The 17,628-nt window shown below is 45.5% G+C and overlaps 1 protein-coding gene and 1 long non-coding RNA gene across 5 annotated transcripts in view; both read left to right on the forward strand.

Annotated features, from left to right (window-relative positions):
* Nucleotides 1-3,020, forward strand: part of LOC116875550 — a 184,535-nt gene extending 181,515 nt beyond the window's left edge. The window contains exons 2-3 of the long non-coding RNA XR_004384220.1: nucleotides 1,275-1,381; nucleotides 2,541-3,020. This is a non-coding gene — a long non-coding RNA (uncharacterized LOC116875550). The remainder of the gene's footprint in view (nucleotides 1-1,274; nucleotides 1,382-2,540) is intronic.
* Nucleotides 3,021-5,733: 2,713 nt separating this feature from the next.
* The window catches only part of NID2 (nidogen 2), a 61,106-nt gene continuing 49,211 nt past the window's right edge, over nucleotides 5,734-17,628 (forward strand). For 2 of the 4 annotated variants that reach the window (XM_032871108.1, XM_032871109.1), the window contains exons 1-3: nucleotides 5,734-6,053; nucleotides 6,721-7,029; nucleotides 17,004-17,236. In XM_032871108.1, the coding sequence (XP_032726999.1) occupies nucleotides 5,820-6,053; nucleotides 6,721-7,029; nucleotides 17,004-17,236 (776 nt within the window). In that variant the 5' untranslated portion in view covers nucleotides 5,734-5,819. The remainder of the gene's footprint in view (nucleotides 6,054-6,720; nucleotides 7,030-17,003; nucleotides 17,237-17,628) is intronic. The other 2 variants (XM_032871106.1, XM_032871107.1) reach the window with 1 other exon arrangement.

The raw sequence follows: 17,628 nt of genomic DNA on the forward strand, positions 1-17,628 counted from the left end.
GAAGTGAAAAGTAGACCCTTTGAGGAACTTGCAGTCAGGGTGGGGAGGGAAGTCTTTGTGAAGAAGATGGATGCTGATGTTAAGGGCTTATTTGTGAGGTTCAGGCCATGTTTGCAATGGAGTTGCAAGGAGAGAGAGAACAGTTTTGGCCTTTCTGCACCGTTCTTTCTAGAGGAAAATAAGGCCATTAGCCATAATACCTTCAAATATAATTAGTAGTGAAGGTATATGATGGCTACCATCATAAAAGCCACACCTGTTAATTCCTTTTATTCCACAACAATCCAGAATATAACTAATAGGTGAAGAATCAGAGAGTAGATTATTCAGGAAAAAGTGTGGGAGTCAAGGAAAATTTCTTTTTATTTATTTATTTATTGGGGAAGATCTCTTTACAACACTCTTTCCCAATTCAAATCAACAATGGTTTACTAAACAGCCCAGAAGTTTGTACCAGCTACTCTGCTAAGCCTGGGATGTTCAGGATGAGGAAGATACGGTCCTGCCTTTAGGCTTAGTTCACACTCTAGAGGCCTATCAAGGCCTGTCTCTTTCTCTGTGCTCAGGCTTGTGGTAAAAATGATCTGAAATAGATGTACCAAGTCCATTAGAGGGCATAAGAAGAAGAGAAGACTAAAGTGTGCCATTATATGGAAACTAGCCCTGAGGCCCTTTTAACCAGTTAAAGGGACAGATAGAAATAGACCACTTCAGTATTTATGGTGAGGCCCTGAGATGGGAGTATGCCCAGGTGTTCCAATCCCTCAGAGCCTGCCAGAACTCTGGGAGGCTGCTGAGGTGAAGTGATGTCTGAACTGAGTGCTGGAGGCCGTGAGAGATCATCAGGAGATCAGAAGGGGGTTCCAGGCAAGGAACAGCATAAACGGGCACACTGGAGTCAAGCTTTCTGTGCGGATGGGGGACTACTAATAGCTCAGTTTTGCTAAAGGTCTAGGTAGGAAAGGGCAGGAGACGGCAAACAGAGGCCAAGCCTCAGGGCCTTTCCAGCTCAAGGTTCAGCCTGCAGGTGAGGGAGGATCGACCCAAGGGGCCTAGACAGGAGTGTGTGGTGGTCATATTTGTGTGTTAGACAGATGTAGAGAAAGGAGTTAGCCAAGTATCAGGATTAGGTACGGGGGCATGTGACAGTGGCTTACAGCAACGCGGGTTGGTTTTCTCACGGAACAGACAGTCTGGGGGTAGGCAGTTACTCACCGACTGAGACACTCATCTCCTATCTGTCTTTTTGCCTTGCCATGCTTTTGTCCTCATAGTTGTCACTACGGTCTGAAGAAGACGGTTGTCCAAGCTCAAACCAACACATCCACATGTAAGGCAGCAAGACTGGAGAAAGATGCAACTATCCCCAGGAATCACCCAGGTAAGGGCCCTCCCGGAAGTCACCAGCCTTTCAGCAAACTGCTAGCGGGTTGGCGAGGACTCAGCCAGATGGTGACTGTAGCTGTGAGAGAACCCGAAAGAACACTCCTCTCCTTCGATCTGTGGTGGATTCACACAGGGGAGAAGACTGGGAATACGGATTGGGGAGCTACCCTACTGTTTCTGTCATGAAAGCTAGCTGGTGAGAGCCGATGGGGACCAGAGACCAGGCCATGGTAATCAAGAAGGAGCGGCTCTTGCTACCACTGATGGAAACTGAAAACTCAGAAATTCTGAGTAGAGGACCTAATTCTAGAAGTGGGTTCGATGTGTCATCCCACCTGGGGAGGGATATAAATGAAAAGTGAAAAGCTTTCAAGTGAAAGCTTAGGGGTCTTTGGGGTCTATCTGGAGGTCATTAGAATGTAGGGATCCCACCAAATCTATCTCAAGAACTACTCAGAACTTCTAAACAGTGCACAGTTTTTCTTAGGCCTAACAATTTCAATTAAGCCCAAGTCTGAGGAGATGTGCTAATTTGCACAGCCTTGTTTTTCCTACATGCTAGGATACCCACCCTGGAATTTAATGGATAGTAAAGTTATGCAAAGAATCACTGTGCGCAACAAGAACCAGAACATTTTCTGCCAAGCCCACCTCCAATACAAACATACACACATACCAGTCAGGGCTATACATAGACCTTGGTCTTGAATCCCCACATCTATTTGCCACACTGTGGAGCAAATGTGTTTTCATTCTCTTGATTAAAATAACAGGAAGTACCGTCATTCTTGAAGTCTCGGTATTTCTAACAGACACATAACCACACACGCACACAAATAGGACTGTGGAGACTCTTGATGAGGTCTGTTGGCAAGAGGTCTGGTACCATTCCTGGCATGGGATAAAAAGTTCTGCACCTGAGTCATCTTATCTCTCATGTAATGCTCCGAGCCACCGTGTAGATGAATCCAAGAGGACTAAGATGTCTGTAGGGGTCCTCTCATAACTGCCAACCCAAAAGGGGCCTCTCCCTCCTCAGCCAGTCTGGCAAGTCACGGAAGTTCTACTCCGGGACTGGATACAAGAGAAGTATTTCTTCAGTTATTTACTTTAACCAGAGAAATTACTATGACAGATTTTTTCTTTTCCTGAAGACACAGAGTGACATTTTAAAGGAGAAACCACTGGATGCCATAGTCTTTTTAAAAATAATATTAGAGGAAGAGCTCAAAGGAATGTCTGCCCAAGCACCAGTGTCTATAGCCGCGTATTCAAGAAGAATCCAGCCACTTGAAGCAGCAGCGAGCCAGCACTGCTCACTTCAGCTCCTGCCCTCTTGGATCTACTTTGTTGTACTCAGCATCAGATTCGAAACTGGTGACATCCTGTCTGTGGCACAGCTCTTCTTACCTGTTATGTTGTTAAATCTGTGCTAAGTTTGTGATGTTGCTGCTTTTTCATATTCATGCTTCGTCCCTCCAGATCAAGAGTTTCTTAAGCTCAGGGGTCACACTTTATACTCCATTCTGTCTTGCCTAGTTGTGTTTGTCTTGGTAAACACAGGAAATAGCTGTTGGGTGGATGAATGAGAGAATGACAAAGGCTGGGAAACAGTGGAAGGTGAGCTGCTCTGCTACCTGGTAAAGAGGATTACTAAATTTGGCTCAGATTAGCAGGAAAGGTGGTGTTTCATTTGTGTCCGCAGATAGGGATCTTAGCCCCAGGGTTGTGGGCTTGCTTTCACTCATTCAACAAACGTTTCTCTAAGTTTCTCCAGAAGAGCCAGGCAAGCATTGCGGTGGCAGGCCCCCATAAGACAAAGTCCCTGTGGGGGTGAGGGAGACATGGGGCATCACGGACTCAGGGAGATACAGTGGGGTTGGCAATATGATAATAGCATGCACATGGCACATGGAGATTCTAAATCAGATTGTGGCTTCCAGGGAAGCTTCTGGAAAGAGAAGCATTTTTATTCATGTGTTCAAGGATGAATGAGTGTTGGCTAGAGGAGACTGATTAGGAAAAGCATTACAGGTAGAAGAACTAGCATGGGAAGGTGTTCTGCGCCATAAAATAGGTTACACTGAGAACTAAAGTCTCAGCTGAAATGGTAGCTGTGCCTAGAGCTGAAGTCAGAGAGCTAGACTAGAACAGCCTTGCAGAGAACCTTGTGGCAATATGATTTAGTATTTCAGAGTGGAGGTTTAGAAATCAGACAGTACTGAGTTCAAATCCTGACTCTGGTACTTACAATCCATGTAACTAACTGATTTTTTTTTTTTAAATTCCTTGAAGTCTTGGTTTCCTTAGCACAGTGTCTAGCTGTATCACTTATCTATTGCTACATAAGAAATTATCCCAAACCATAACAGCTTAAATAATGCACATTTATTAAGTTCTCCAGGTCCAGAATCTGGTCTTCGGCTTCAGGGTTTCCCACGAGGCTGTAATGAAGTATCAGCCAGAAATGAGGTATTATCTCAAGACATGAGAAGGATCCATTTCCAAGCTCACTTACATGGTTGTTGGGGGAATTCAGTGCCTGGATGGCCATTGGCCAGAGGCTGCCCTCAGTTCCTTGACATGTGGGCCTCCCCAGCATAACAGCTTGCATCATCAGTCAGTGACAGAGGGCCTGTGACCAAGACAGATGTAGACTAATCAGCAAAGTGACTTCTTGTCACCACTGCCACATTCTGTAGGGTAAAAGTCATTGGGCCAGCCCACACTCCAGGGAAAGCGATTATACAAGGGAATGAACACCATAAAATGGGGATCTTTGGGAGTCATTATAAGCCAGTAGCCTACAGCTGGTAGCCTATGTTAGTAGCTGATAGCTTATATTACCACCAAATAAATGTCAGCTTTTTAAAATTAAACTCAGTTGAGAGTTTTGGAAAACCTAGTGAAAGCCGGTGAAGGATTTTATATCAAAGAGTAACTTTAGGTGACCTTGGCTAGGTCAAATCATTTCATGTCATGTCTTCGAGAATTCCTTTCCTCCTAAGTATGGTGAAAGTATCTATCTCTCATAGAAATGAGAACATATATGTGCAAGCAGAAATACACTTTGATAAAAACAAGCATATGACTCTTCACAGTGGGAGGAAGCTTACTGCCTTGGGCCAGTTTTCCACTTTGTGCTGATACTGGGACTCTCACAGTTTGATATCTTCGAAGTTTTCAGGGCTTGTACTGTGGGCCCAGAAGGATTTGTATAACTGGAATAAACACCCACAAAAAGAAATTTGTCTTTTGAACATCGCTTAAGGCATTTCCAAGGGTTTGCTTTTTTCCATCTTTTAAAATACCTTTGCTTCCAAGGACCCCATGGGGGCTAGAGAGAGAAAACAGACTATTTGGGAAATTTCAAGCTCTTGTTAATAAAAGTGGTAATAAAATCTCGTCTGGCTCCTGATGCTTCACAGAGCGGTTGTTTGTGGTGGATGGTGTTCCCCCACATCTAGCAGCTGGTTTCCAGTCCCAGGGAGCGGCTCAAGTTACCACCCTCTTGCCCACTGCAAGGGCAGCTCCCAGCCTGCAAGGTACCCCCACCCTGGCGCCTCACCCATTTCCGCTGCCCAAATGGGATACTTCATTCCATGCTGCACACGGAGCCCATCACACACAGGAGTGTTTCATGGTCTTTCCAGGTCCCATTTTCCCTGGGAAAGGTACAAAGCAGAGAACTCTCTTGACCCAGACCCAGACTGGTGGGCATTTCGGCGGGTAGCCCAGTCTTTCCAGGCTGTAGCCTTAGGAAGGGGGTCGGAATTTAGGAATTAGACTTCCCCCACCCCCCATCATTCCGGCTTCATACAAAAGCGCGCTTCTTGGCAGGGCCTCTCTGGGTGGAGCAAGGGAGCTGCGGCTGCAACAATGCTTCGAGTGCGAGGGGCGCCCAGGACCCCACCACCACACCCTCGCCCTGCCAGCCTGGCGGGGCGCGTCACGCCAGCCAGCAGCTGCACAGGCCGCTGCGGGGTTCCCCCTTGGCGCTGAGGTCCTCTCCTGCAGCGCCGCTGCCCTCGGACTTGGCGGGCCATTTGGTCTCGGGGGAGGGGCTCGCGGGCTCCGCCGAGCAGTCCCCGCAGGAGGGCGGGAGCGAGCCCGGCCGCTCACGGATTGCGGAGGCGGAGCAGCACTCCGGACAGCCCCAGGCTTCTACCTTGCCAGCCCCGCCGCTCCGGCGACCGCTGCCTTAGAAAACTAACAAGAACCAGATGTGGCCTCGGCTGTCGAACTTTCCCCGAGCCGGTGATTGGTCCCCGGCCGAGCGCCGCAGCCAGTCAGCGCGTTGGGAGGGCCCGGAGTCCCCGCCCGGCCGCGCACCCGCGGCGATCCAGGTTGGAGGCTGGCTCCGCGCAGCTAGTGGGCTGGCTGGCCGGGCCGGAACGCGCTCTGCGGCGGGGCAGCCCAGGAGCCAAGCCAGCATGCGGGGGGACCGGGCCGCCCGGCGACTGGCGTTGCCATCGCTGCCGCCGCCGCCACTGCTGCTGCTGCTGCTGCTGCTATCCCGGGCCGGGGCGCTGCACCCAGAGGAGCTCTTCCCCTACGGTCAATCGCGGGGGGACCAGCTTCTGCAGGAAGGCGACGACGAAAGCTCAACCCCAGTGAAGCTGGCGAGTCCCCTGCGCTTCTACGAATCCCAGTTCAGCTACCTCTACGTAAGTTCAGCCCCCGCTTGGTGAGGGAACCGGCAGAGTTCTCGCAGATTCTTCCCACGGGTCACTGTAGTGTGGATCTCACCGAACCTCTGCCTTCTGAGCGGAAGAAATAGTCCGCACGCCGGGCTGTCCCCGAGCGCGCCTGGGGTGGGGACCTGGCTCTGCAGCGATGCTGCTGTCTGACTTGCTTTTCTTTACCTCCAAAGGAAGAGCAAGAAGTCAGACCCAGATTCGCAGCTGCATAAGCGTCCCAGGCAGAAAAGGAGGTGGGGATGCTGGGGCGGCCAGTGGGGTTTCCAGTAAGGACCGCGAGCAGGCTGTGCACCGCTGCAGAGCTGGTGCGTTCCCTCCTCGCACCCAAAGGTCTTCTCCAGCGTTGTGCGGGAAGTGAGAAGAGAAGGGAACCAGGAGTTTTAGGGCTCTGGACCCATCGCACCAAGCTGTGGGGTAGAGGTGGCGGGCGTCAGGCGGGCCGAAGTTGCGCTGGTCGCCCTGAATCAGGAGTCCCGTTCCCAGCGGGTAGGGAAGGCGCAGCTTCAAGCCTCCCCAGCGGTTCCCCTCTCTCCGTGCGTAGCCAGGGTGGGCGCGCGCACATTTGGACTTGTGGCCGCCCGAGGGCCTCCTGGCGCGTACGCGACCATCACCTTTTGTCCATCTCTTCCCACAGGTGGGCACCAACGGTATCATCTCCACTCAGGACTTCCCTAGGGAGACCCAGTACGTGGACGACGATTTCCCCACAGACTTTCCGGCCATTGCCCCCTTCCTGGCGGACATCGACACGAGTCGGGGCCGGGGCCAGGTCCTGTACCGTGAGGACACGTCCCTGGCAGTGCTGGGCTTGGCTGCCCGCTACGTGCGCGCAGGCTTCCCGAGCACCGCGGCGCACTTCACCCCCACCCACGCCTTCTTGGCCACCTGGGAGCAGGTGGGCGCCTACGAGGAGGCCAGCAGCCGGGTGCCGCCCTCAGGAGAGGTAACTGACCAGGGATGCTTGGCCGCCAAGCGCCAGTGGAGGGATGGGTTTGAATTCTGGGCTGGAACCCAGGAACTGGCTTGGAATTTCTCCTGAGTCCGCTCTCTTGCTGAACCTGATGTATCCTTTGGTGGCACCAGGGCTGAAGTGGCTTGGAAGTGAAGGCTGTTTTCTCCAGGCGTCCTCTAAGGATCTGAGAGGTGGCTACTTCTAGTAAGGGTATGAGGGCCTCAGTGCAGATGTGGAAAGCCCTCAGAACACAAGGCAGTTCACTGTTGGGTTGTTTATTTTTAGAATCACCTCTAAGTATATAAGAATTATTTCTAATTATATGTTCGTTGAAGTAAAAACATGAGCAAATACAGGCAATTTAAAAAAGAACAACCACTCATTTTCCTACCATTCAAAGATAATCAGTTAAACATTTTCATTTATATCTTCCAGAAGTTTTTTCTTCCTATTAATGTCTGTATTTATCTGTCACTGTCTATTAACACTAATGGGTTCACACTGCACATACTGTTTTGTAAACTATTTTTTCACTCAATAGTATATTGTATGTTTCATTGTCACTAAATATGTTTCTACAACAGCATTTATAGTATCTAAATAATATTCCACCCAGTGAATTTACCATATGTCCAGTGATCATTAAGGCGATTTCCAATTTTTCATCATTATAATTTTGTGAAGTGCTTTTTTTTAAAGTTAATTTTTCCACATGTCCTTACTTGATATTCCAGGAAGTGGAACTTGTGGGCCAGAGAGGATCCAGTTCTTGATAGCTTCTGCCAAATTGCCCTACAGACATCAGTTTACATGCTCCCTGGTTTACAGGGGACTGTCCTCCATTTCTTTTACAGTCTACCTGAGAAAGTAAAACAATCCAAGCTCCCAGTCTTTAGGCTGGGCAGCAACATTTTTTTTTTTTTTAAGATTTTATTTACTTATTTGACAGACAGAGATCACAAGTAGGTAGAGAAAGAGGAGGAAGCAGGCTCCCTGCTGAGCAGAGAGCCCGAGGCGGGACTCGATTCCAGGGTCCTGGGATCATGACCTGAGCGAAGGCAGAGGCTTTAATCCACTGAGCCACCCAGGTGCCCCTGGGCAGCAACATTGAAAGTACTCCAGTGGACGTCAGGTGGGACCAGGGCGGCTTGGCAAATGGTGAACTGCCTCATTCCTGGAATAGGTAAGGGCTTCCTCCTGTGAAATAAGATCTGAATCTAAAATGTCATACTGGAAGGGCTGAAACTCTTACAGTTTATCTCTATTTTAACTCATCATAGTATTTCTTAGCTATAGGAAGATGGCACATATCCTCCCTGAAAGATTAAGCAGCTTGCCCGCTCTCACAGAGTAGTTCAAGATGGTGGCCATTCCTGTTTTGTGTTCTGTAAGAAAAATATCCCTAAAAGGCTATTCTAAGAAGATCTAGAAATACAAGATATTTCAATTTGTGATTTTTTTTTTTTGGACATTCATTTTTTTGTGAGACATTTAGTTTTATTTAGTTTTAGTTTTTGTTTTTGTTTTTTTTTTACAGATGTGAGTTTCATATCAGTTATTCAATTCAACAGAATACAGTCAGTTCGAACAAATATATTGGGCACTTCCTTTGTACAGGGCATTGGGCTAGGTGGAGGGTTGGAGAAAATGAATAAGATAAGGCTCCTCATCATCATGTTGCATTCATTCATATTCACTCATTCATTTTGTATATAAGTTTAAAACACTTATTTAAAATTAGAGGGGCACCTGGGTGGCTCAGTGGTTGAGCAACCAACTCTTGATTTCACCTGAGGTCATGATCTCAGGGTCCTGGGGTCAAGCCTGTCTTCAGGCTCCCTGCTGAGCAGGGAGTCTGCTTCCTCTTTCTCTCTCTCTCTCTCCCCCCCTCTGCCCCTCCCCCCACTTGTGCTCTCCCTCTCTAAAATAAATTTAAAAAAATAAAATTAAATATAACATACCTAATAATAAAAAACTTAGAAAATAAGAAAATATAAACATAAAATATAAAATATAAAAAAAGAAAATTATAAACATTATTTGTAACTCCACTAACCAGAGGTTACCACTGCTAATACTTTATTCTGTTTTCTGCCAGTCTTTTTTTTTTTTTGGTAAAAATATATGTGGCATATGCATATAAGTGTGTGTTATAAGCAATTTATATTTAAATGTAATTAAGATTTATTCATCCAGTAAACTGTTTTTGCACACTTACTATAGTTCAGAACTGGTATAGACACAGTGAAAGGAAATACTCTTCACGCCCAAGGAACTCATAGTTTAGTGGGGACATTGATCATGTTAACTGTTGCTGTATCTTGGACACTGGGGAGGGTATGTGCTATGGGGAGTGCTCTGAATTGTGTAAGACTGATGAATCACAGACCTATACCCCTGAAACAAGTAATACGTTATATGTTAATAAAAAAAAAAAAGACTAACTTTGGGGACCCAATCTGGGAAAGTTTTAATGAAGAAGTAGTTTGGAATCTGAGTTGAGCGTAGTGGACCAGTCTCAGAAGAAATAGCATGTGATGGATCACCCATATGCTGTGAAGTGTGATGTGTTTTGGGCCTTACGTGTGGTGCATTATTACTGAACAAGAAGGGTGGTCAGACACGAGGATGAAAAAGCCATGGGGTGGGGACAGAGCATTCTCTGATGGGAGTCTGCAATTGTTTCTTTGACAGTGTGTAGGTTTTGAAGGATTTTAAGCAAGGGGTTGAATCCCCCCCGCCACCCGCCAGAGTTCTTTTTGTCTTTATTGAGAAGGTAAGGGCTCAAAGGAAAGACTACTAAGACAATTATTATATATGTTGTTTATTCAAGCTATCTAGTTAATTCTTAAAATAATTATTTTGGGGCTCCTGGGTGGCTCAGTGGATTGAAGCCTCTGCCTTCGGCTCAGGTTATGATCCCAGGGTCCTGGGATCGAGCCCCGCATCGGGCTCTCTGCTCTGCGGGGAGCCTGCTTCCTCCTCTCTCTCTGCCTGCCTCTCTGCGTGCTTGTGATCTCTGTCTGTCAAATAAATAAATAAATAAAATCTTAAAAAAATATTAAAAAAAATTATTTTATCATACTGACTTCCTACAACAATCCTATAAGATAAGTACAACAAAGATTATTGTTTGCATTTCACGGATAATGGCAAACAGAATACAATGCAATTGTTGAGAATTCTGCTCTTAGTGAGGCAAAGGCATGTTTAGAGTACTTTTTTTTTTTTTAAGATTTTACTTTTATTGGACAGAGAGAGAGACCACAAGTAGGCAGAGAGGCAGGCAGAGAGAGAGGGGGAAGCAGGCTCCCCGCTAAGCAGAGAGCCCGATGCGGGGCTCGATCCCAGAACCCTGGGATCATGACCTGGGCCTAAGGCAGAGGCTTAACCCACTGAGCCACCCAGGTGCCCCTAGAGTACACATTTCTTGATTCTTACTTTTTTAAAATTGCCTTTATTTTTAAGTAATCTCTACACCCAATGTGGGGCTTGAACTCACAACCCCAAGATCAAGAGTCACATGCTCTACCATCTGAGCCAGGCAGGTGCCCCAGTTTTTTGTTTTCTATTGCTTTTAACCCAGATTTTTTAAAAAAAAGATTTATTTACTTGAGAGAGAGAGTGAGAGAGAGAGCATGACAGGGAGAGGGTCAGAGGGAGAAGCAGACTTCTGCTGAGCAGGGAGCCCAATGCGGGACTCGATCCTAGAACTCCAGGATCATGACCTGAGCCAAAGGCAGTCACTTAACCAACTGAGACACCCAGGAGCCTTTAACCCAAATTTTTCATGCAAGATCCATTTCCTTGGCTCAAGTGATGTAGGTGGACACAATAATTGTGCTTTTCCCAAAGACTTGCAATAAATAAAGCTTGATTTGCTCTTAGTACCAGAAGAGTACTTGGAATCATATTTCATTCAAAGGAAGAATGAACTTACAATGGAACTGGCTACCAAGGATGCTGCTGATACCTTATTACTTCCAAATTAGTATTCCAATGCTTTGAGTAGAATTCAGCTGCATCTGTCTCACTTTTTCAACAGAATAATGATGAAGTTGAGCTGAGTGAGATGAATTGGAGATGAAGAGTTGCACAGAAATGCTGGGATGGTGAAATCACACTAGAGCTTTAAGATTCCATTTTTTTTCACAGCTTATTTGAAACCAAAATTATAATACAGATAAGATGACTTTGTCAGTTATTGTTTCAATTTCATGTGTAACATGGGAATACCACTCTTTCACCCAACTTTCAGGGTGGTTGTGAAGACCATGACAATATAAAAACATTTTGAAAGAAGATGTGCATTATGAAGGTTATCTGGAGACTTTGGAAGCAATGACAGCCTCATTCTTATTTCCTAACCTGCAAAATGGGGAAGCAATGCCTACCTTACAGGATTGTTATCAGAATTAACTGTGATGGCATTTTTAAGTAGTCATTCTGCTCTTTTAGACCTAGTGGGTGTGGATGCTCAGCCAATCTGTGCTCCTCTATGTTGGCTCGATAGGAGCAGATTCTGGTTTTTAAATTTCTCTACCTCGTAAGGACCCTGTGATGTAAGGCCTTTGCATAAGGACTCTTCTTAAATACTAGGTTTTTGGAACTGCAACTTCTGTCTCTTTTGGGTGAGAAGTACAGAAAGATTTGTAGATTCCATCTCTCTTACTTTTCTAGTTAAAATCCTTCTTCAGACATTGCCATATGCTGAGTTGGCTTCAGAATTTGTTTCGTTTTGAAAGGAGATAAGGGTTCTGTTTGGAGAGAGGATGTTTTTTCAATTACCCACATTGAAGGTTCTTCTGAATACTTGAAAGAGCCCTGTGATTTGAGTTCTTATTTTAATAGTTCTTTGGAGATATATTTTGGCAAATAGTAATCTGCCTTGCCTGAGGGCTGTGTGAGTTCTATGTGGCTTTCTTAAACCTTGACACACTAACCCTATGTTGCAAAGTTACTGGAAACTTGAACATATCAGAGGAATGGCATCTTTAAACCATTTAAAACTATTTCACTTGTTGCCCTTCCTCTCCATGGATATTCATGGTGGGTATGACTGGGTGTTTTATCTGATGTTGCAGGAATGGCAAAGTATAACCACAGATTAACAAGAGTGAAGAAATATGGGGCGCTCAGTGGCTGAGTTGGTTGTGTCCAACTCTTGATTTCGGCTCAGGTCCTGGTCTCAGGGTCATGAGATCTGCCCTGTTGTGCGTCTTGGGTGTGGAGCCTGCTTAAGTGCTTAAGATTCTCCCCCTCCCACTGGCTTATCCAGTCAAGGGAGGGGGGCGGTGCACTCGCTCTCTCAAAAAAAAAAAAAAAAAGGAACAAATAGTATTTATTAGTTCAGTTAATCTGAGAGTCTTCAACTGTCATAGGTACGATACGGGGCAAAGAAGTCATGGTACTGATCTTCAAAGAACTTGTTGACAGAGACATAAAGAGGACTAGTGTTTACTCCAGCTGTGGTTTTGGGGGTAGGGGGAGAATTGTTTTGTTGTTGTTTGACAGATAGAAGTTGTGGGGAACTGGGCCACACAAATCTGTGTGATATGGGGAATGTTTTGTTGACCTGGAATTTCAGTTGAGCCGAAAGAGCTAAAAGAATGGATCCTGAGAATGAGGGGGCAGGAGAAACTGTTCTGGGCAAGGCCTTGTGCTGGGAGTGGGCTGAGAGAGCTAAGGCAGGAGACAGGGATGAGGGGAGTCGTAGAACCAGTCACACGACATGAGCAGAAGGTTGTCCATCAGAGGCCTCAATGTGGGGACTAAAGTGTGTTGGCTTGTTTCAAAGGATGATTGTTGTTGATGGAGGGGGGTGAACCCACAGAGAGAATGAGAGGTGAAAGAAGGACTTTGTTGTGGCTTTTGGATTTCTGGAGCTCAAGTCCAGAAGAGGGGAGGTCTGGAGTTATCTGAAAACATTTAACCTGTGGCTAAAATAGAGCTCTGAAGATGTACTGCATAGAGACATATTTGGAAATTGGTTAATGAAATGCTTAAGTTTTGCTAAAGCCCAAGTATCAGGAAGGATGTCACATGAGAGACTAGAGCATAGATCTTTGGATTTTGGGCAGGATCTGTAGGGTTTAGGGCATACAGATGAATGAGAGGAACACATGCCTATAACAGTGACCTACAGGTGCTGGGAGATGGAGAAGTATATTAAGGAGTGGAGGTTAGTGATCACCCCAAACCCTGGAGACCAGAAGTCAGTGATGCCACCACTGTGGAGAGCACATGACCCCAAGGAAGAAAGGAAAGAGAACTCCTATAGGAGTCACCCTGCTTCTTCATTTTCATTGTAACTTCTGTAAGCCACTGTAGGCCAACCTGTTTGGGACAAGGCTGGTACTGTTCTGTTGCTTTGCCAGATGGCTGCAATTAATTAAATGAATTGCAAATTTAGAAGCTTCTAGAGGGGTATGTTTTGTATCCATCAGCCTGGCTCTGCCATGTGTCAAGTCAGCATTGCTTGGTGATGTCCCATACCTGAAAGGGAGAGTCAGAGCCAGCCTGTTCCTGCTAACAACTCTGGCTTTTCTCTTTTTGGGATAACAGGATGGCAGAAACCCTGAAGCCAGGCAGCCACTGGCCCTGACCCTCTGTGCTGTTCTTCTTTCCATGGAGGCCCCTCTCTCCTCTCTGGGATCCTGAGGAAGTTGGGAACCAGTGACCCTTTTGTGGGGTTTGGCAGCCCATCTGAGGGTTTATCTTCAGAGACAGAGCATGTGCGGTTCTTGCAAAGGCGCTCTTGGTCTCCAGGAATGTGAAGACCTTTCCGGTCTGGAAGCTAGTCGAGGAGTGCTGTGGGAGGAGGGGTACTTCAGGACTTTGTGAAGTGTGCTCTTTAGCGGTTAGATGTAGAATTTTGTAGAGCCAAGAGAGAGAACTTTAACAGTGATCATTTGGTGTGTGGGTGGTTTTTAAACAGCCAAACTCTTTTGGCCTGTACTTTGGGATCATAAATTCTATCTAAAATATTCTTTTTTGCCTATTTCAGTGGAGACAAGTAAATTAAATAAAGGCTTGCCACCTGTGTAAGTGCTTGGCTCAGGGATGGCATATAAAAGGCACTGAATAAATTTTCATCAAAATGGATTTACTAACTGACTGACAGAATGAATAAATCGCTAAAGTCCCAGACTCCACAGTAAAAGCCAGACCCTCCCTTTCACAGTTCTGTTTATTTTCTCCCTTCCCTCCTCTCCCATCCTCTCAGTTCCCTCACAATCTGTGGAACCGCCCCCCGCTCCTTATCTTAACAGAATTTCTTTAAACTTAGAACCAGAATTCTTCCTATCTTACATTTGTTTTAAGTAATCAATGCCAGGAGCTTTGAAAGTTTAGCTTGTTACAACAGGTCCTTTCTCTTTCTTCAAGTACTCTCCTTTCCCTAGCTGAACTTTGTTGATTCTGACCAAAGGAGTACTCTGCAGTTAGGGAATCAACATTAATCGATGAGGTGGTCTATATTAGGTATGGACATGATGCAGAATAGGCTTTGTTTACATTTGGCAGAAGTTATGGTTTCCCAGCTTTGAGAAATTCTAAAAAGCATCCTTTGCCTTTTATTTCTGGAACAGTCAAGCTTTGCCGATGAAACAATCAACAACTGCAAAAATAACAAACATACCAGCCCCTCACCTCTGCCATCTTTAAGTGTGTGAGCTTTAAGAAAGTAAGTAGGTGTACCTGGCTGGCTTAGCCAGTAGAGCACGAGATTTTTGATCTCAGGGTTGTAAGTGTGAATCCCATGTTGGGTGTAGAGTCGAGATTACTCTACATGCTGGGTGTAGAGAGTCTTTAAAAAAAGAAATAAAGAAAGCAAAATAAGGCAAGTGTGTCTATGTTAGAGAACAAAAAGAAAGGTTGTATGCTTCTTTTTTTCTTGAAAAGCGTTTAAACACCTGAATTGGTTTGTCCTATCAGCAAAGTGTCAAAACTATACTTTGCAATTGAACATTGAAAGGAATAGAAAAACAGTGGATGATTCTGAGCCGCATATGGGGAAGGGCCCAGGACAGAACAAAATGCAGGATGCCCTCCTGTTGTTTGCTATTTTATTTAGGAAGATGTGATGTTCTTCTCTGAGCCTACTGTTATCTGCCTAGCAAAATGGAAAAATAATAACATTTACCAGTAAATAACGTTTCTAAGAGTCACATTATTTAGGAAGTAGTGGCATTTATAAATACCTTCCAGTTCCCTACCAAATTGTAAAAAGAGGGGGACTTAAAAATTTTTTAAAAATTAAAAAAAGAGGGGCACTTAGCAAGAGAGAGAAGAGTTCTCAGAGTCCTAAATATAATACCTTTTTAAGACAAGAAGTTACCACTAACAGATCATGTGAAGGTGTGGGTGAAGATAGCATTAGGTAGGTAAAGGCAAAAGTGTCTGGCTAAAATACAAGAGTAAATTGAACTTCAAGGACTGATTTTACAAGGGCCTGGGTGCTGAGTTTGCAGCTAATTCAGACTCCTGGTCTCCCACTCTGGCCTGCTTTGGCTCCTCCTGTGTTTATGAAAGTTCACAGGCCGCCTCTGTGACGCCTCCCCAGCCCAAGCCTGACGTCTCACACACCTTCCTCTGGCCTCTACTATCTTCTCCAGTAACTCTCCTGAATTTCAGCCATGGCTGTTTCTGTCCAAGTGTGAGACTGCCCCGGGCAGAGTCCCCCTTCCTTTGCTCCCTTTTCCTTCAGCACCAAGCATAATGTCTAGCTTAGTAGGCACTTGGCTGAATTAAGGTGCAAGTGAATTATTAATTAGTGGAGTTTCCAAACAGCTAACCAGGCAAAACGAGGTGAATGGTAACCAGAATGATAACCAGAAACACCAGGCGTTATAGATGGTCAGAGAACAGAAATAAATCTACAGGGAATCAGGGAAAACCTCAGAAGGGCATCATTAGAAGGTTAGGAGGGTTGCCCGGCACAGGGAAACATGAGCAAAAATACAGAAACATTAAAGTACACGGCACAGAGCAGAAATGTGACATAGTCTGATGAGGATGCAGGGGCTCTAACCCTGGGGAAAGCATCTGGGGCAGTTATAAACCACCTCGAATGGGATGCTAAGGAGTAGCTAGGGTGGCCTAGTGCTGCTGGGCAACGACTCTGGAGCCGGCTAGCCTGCCACTGCGTACCAGCAACCTGACCGTAGGCAGATCTGGGATCTGCCATGTCTTGTTTCCTGGTCTGTGAAAGGAGGGTCAGCAACTCAGGTGCTGGTGTGAAAAGGCAGATGCAAGAGAACAGAGAGTGAGGCTGTGCAAACAGTGAGGAGGCCTTTTCATCAGCCAATGGCTAACACCGTACCTGTCCATAATAGGGGTTCAGTAAAAAGGTGAATAAAGGAATGAATGAATGAGCCACATGAGGCCTAGTATAGTAAACTAGGGCAGCAGTGGTGGGTATATATGGGTTAATTTTGGTACTGACTCTTAGCTCTTAAAGAGGTTTGGATGAGAGAAATTTGAAACCTTAAAAACATTATTTCTGTAACCTGTGGTTCTTACCTATGCATCTTTTAAATATTAACCTAAATGATAAAAGAGGATTATGATAATAATATAGCTTATACAATTACAGCTTGGAGAAGAAACTGAAAAGAATATAATGTATAAAAGCAATTTGGGGGCACCTGGGTGGCTCAGTGGGTTAAAGCCTCTGCTTTCGGATCAGGTCATGATCCCAGGGTCCTGGGATTGAGTCCCACGTCGGGCTCTCTGCTCAGTGGGGAGCCTGCTTCTCTTCCTCTCTCTCTGCCTGCCTCTCTGCCTACTTGTGATCTCTGTCTGTCAAATAAATAAAATCTTAAAAAAAAAAAAAAAAGCAATTTGGAGGAATCCTAAGAAGGGGGAAGACCCTTATACTTTATGATGCTTTGCCTGCATTCTATATTGTTTTTCTTTTCTTGTTTGTTTTATTAAGAATATTTCCTATTTTTTGTTTTTCATAGCTGAACACTTTCCAGGCAGTTTTGGCATCTGATGAGTCTGATACCTACGCCCTCTTTCTTTACCCTGCCAATGGCCTTCAGTTCTTTGGAACTCGCCCCAAAGAGTCTTACAACGTTCAGCTTGATCTTCCCGCCCGGGTGGGCTTCTGCCGAGGAGAGGTCGATGACCTGAAGAGAGAGGGACCCTATTTCAGCCTGACCAGCACTGAACAGTCTGTGAAAAATCTCTACCAGTAAGTAAGCCTTTCCCTGTCATGACCCATCGGAGCTACCCAAACTTGAGTGGCCATAAGACCATTGAATAATATCTTGGTGGCTTCTAAGGGAGGCATCAGGTCAAAACCAGACACTAGATTAGACCCTGGGAGGAGCAAATTCACAGAAATATAAAAGACCCTTTATTCTTCCTGCCCTATTGGGTATAGATACTGGAAACCGAACAGTGTGTATGTGTTTGCACAGCCACGGAGGCTTGCTATGAAAAACATTGCTCTTGGAGCCACATAAAAATGTCCAGTAACATAACTGCCCAGAGTGAGATTTTTCCAGGTTAATCATCTCACAAGGAGGAGATGCTGTGATTTATAATCTTTTGGACAGATACATGTTAAAAGCTAAATCAAGA

This window comes from Lontra canadensis, unplaced genomic scaffold (assembly GCF_010015895.1).
Source record: "Lontra canadensis isolate GAN:19392208 unplaced genomic scaffold, GSC_riverotter_1.0 scaffold42, whole genome shotgun sequence".
NCBI lineage: Eukaryota > Metazoa > Chordata > Mammalia > Carnivora > Mustelidae > Lontra > Lontra canadensis.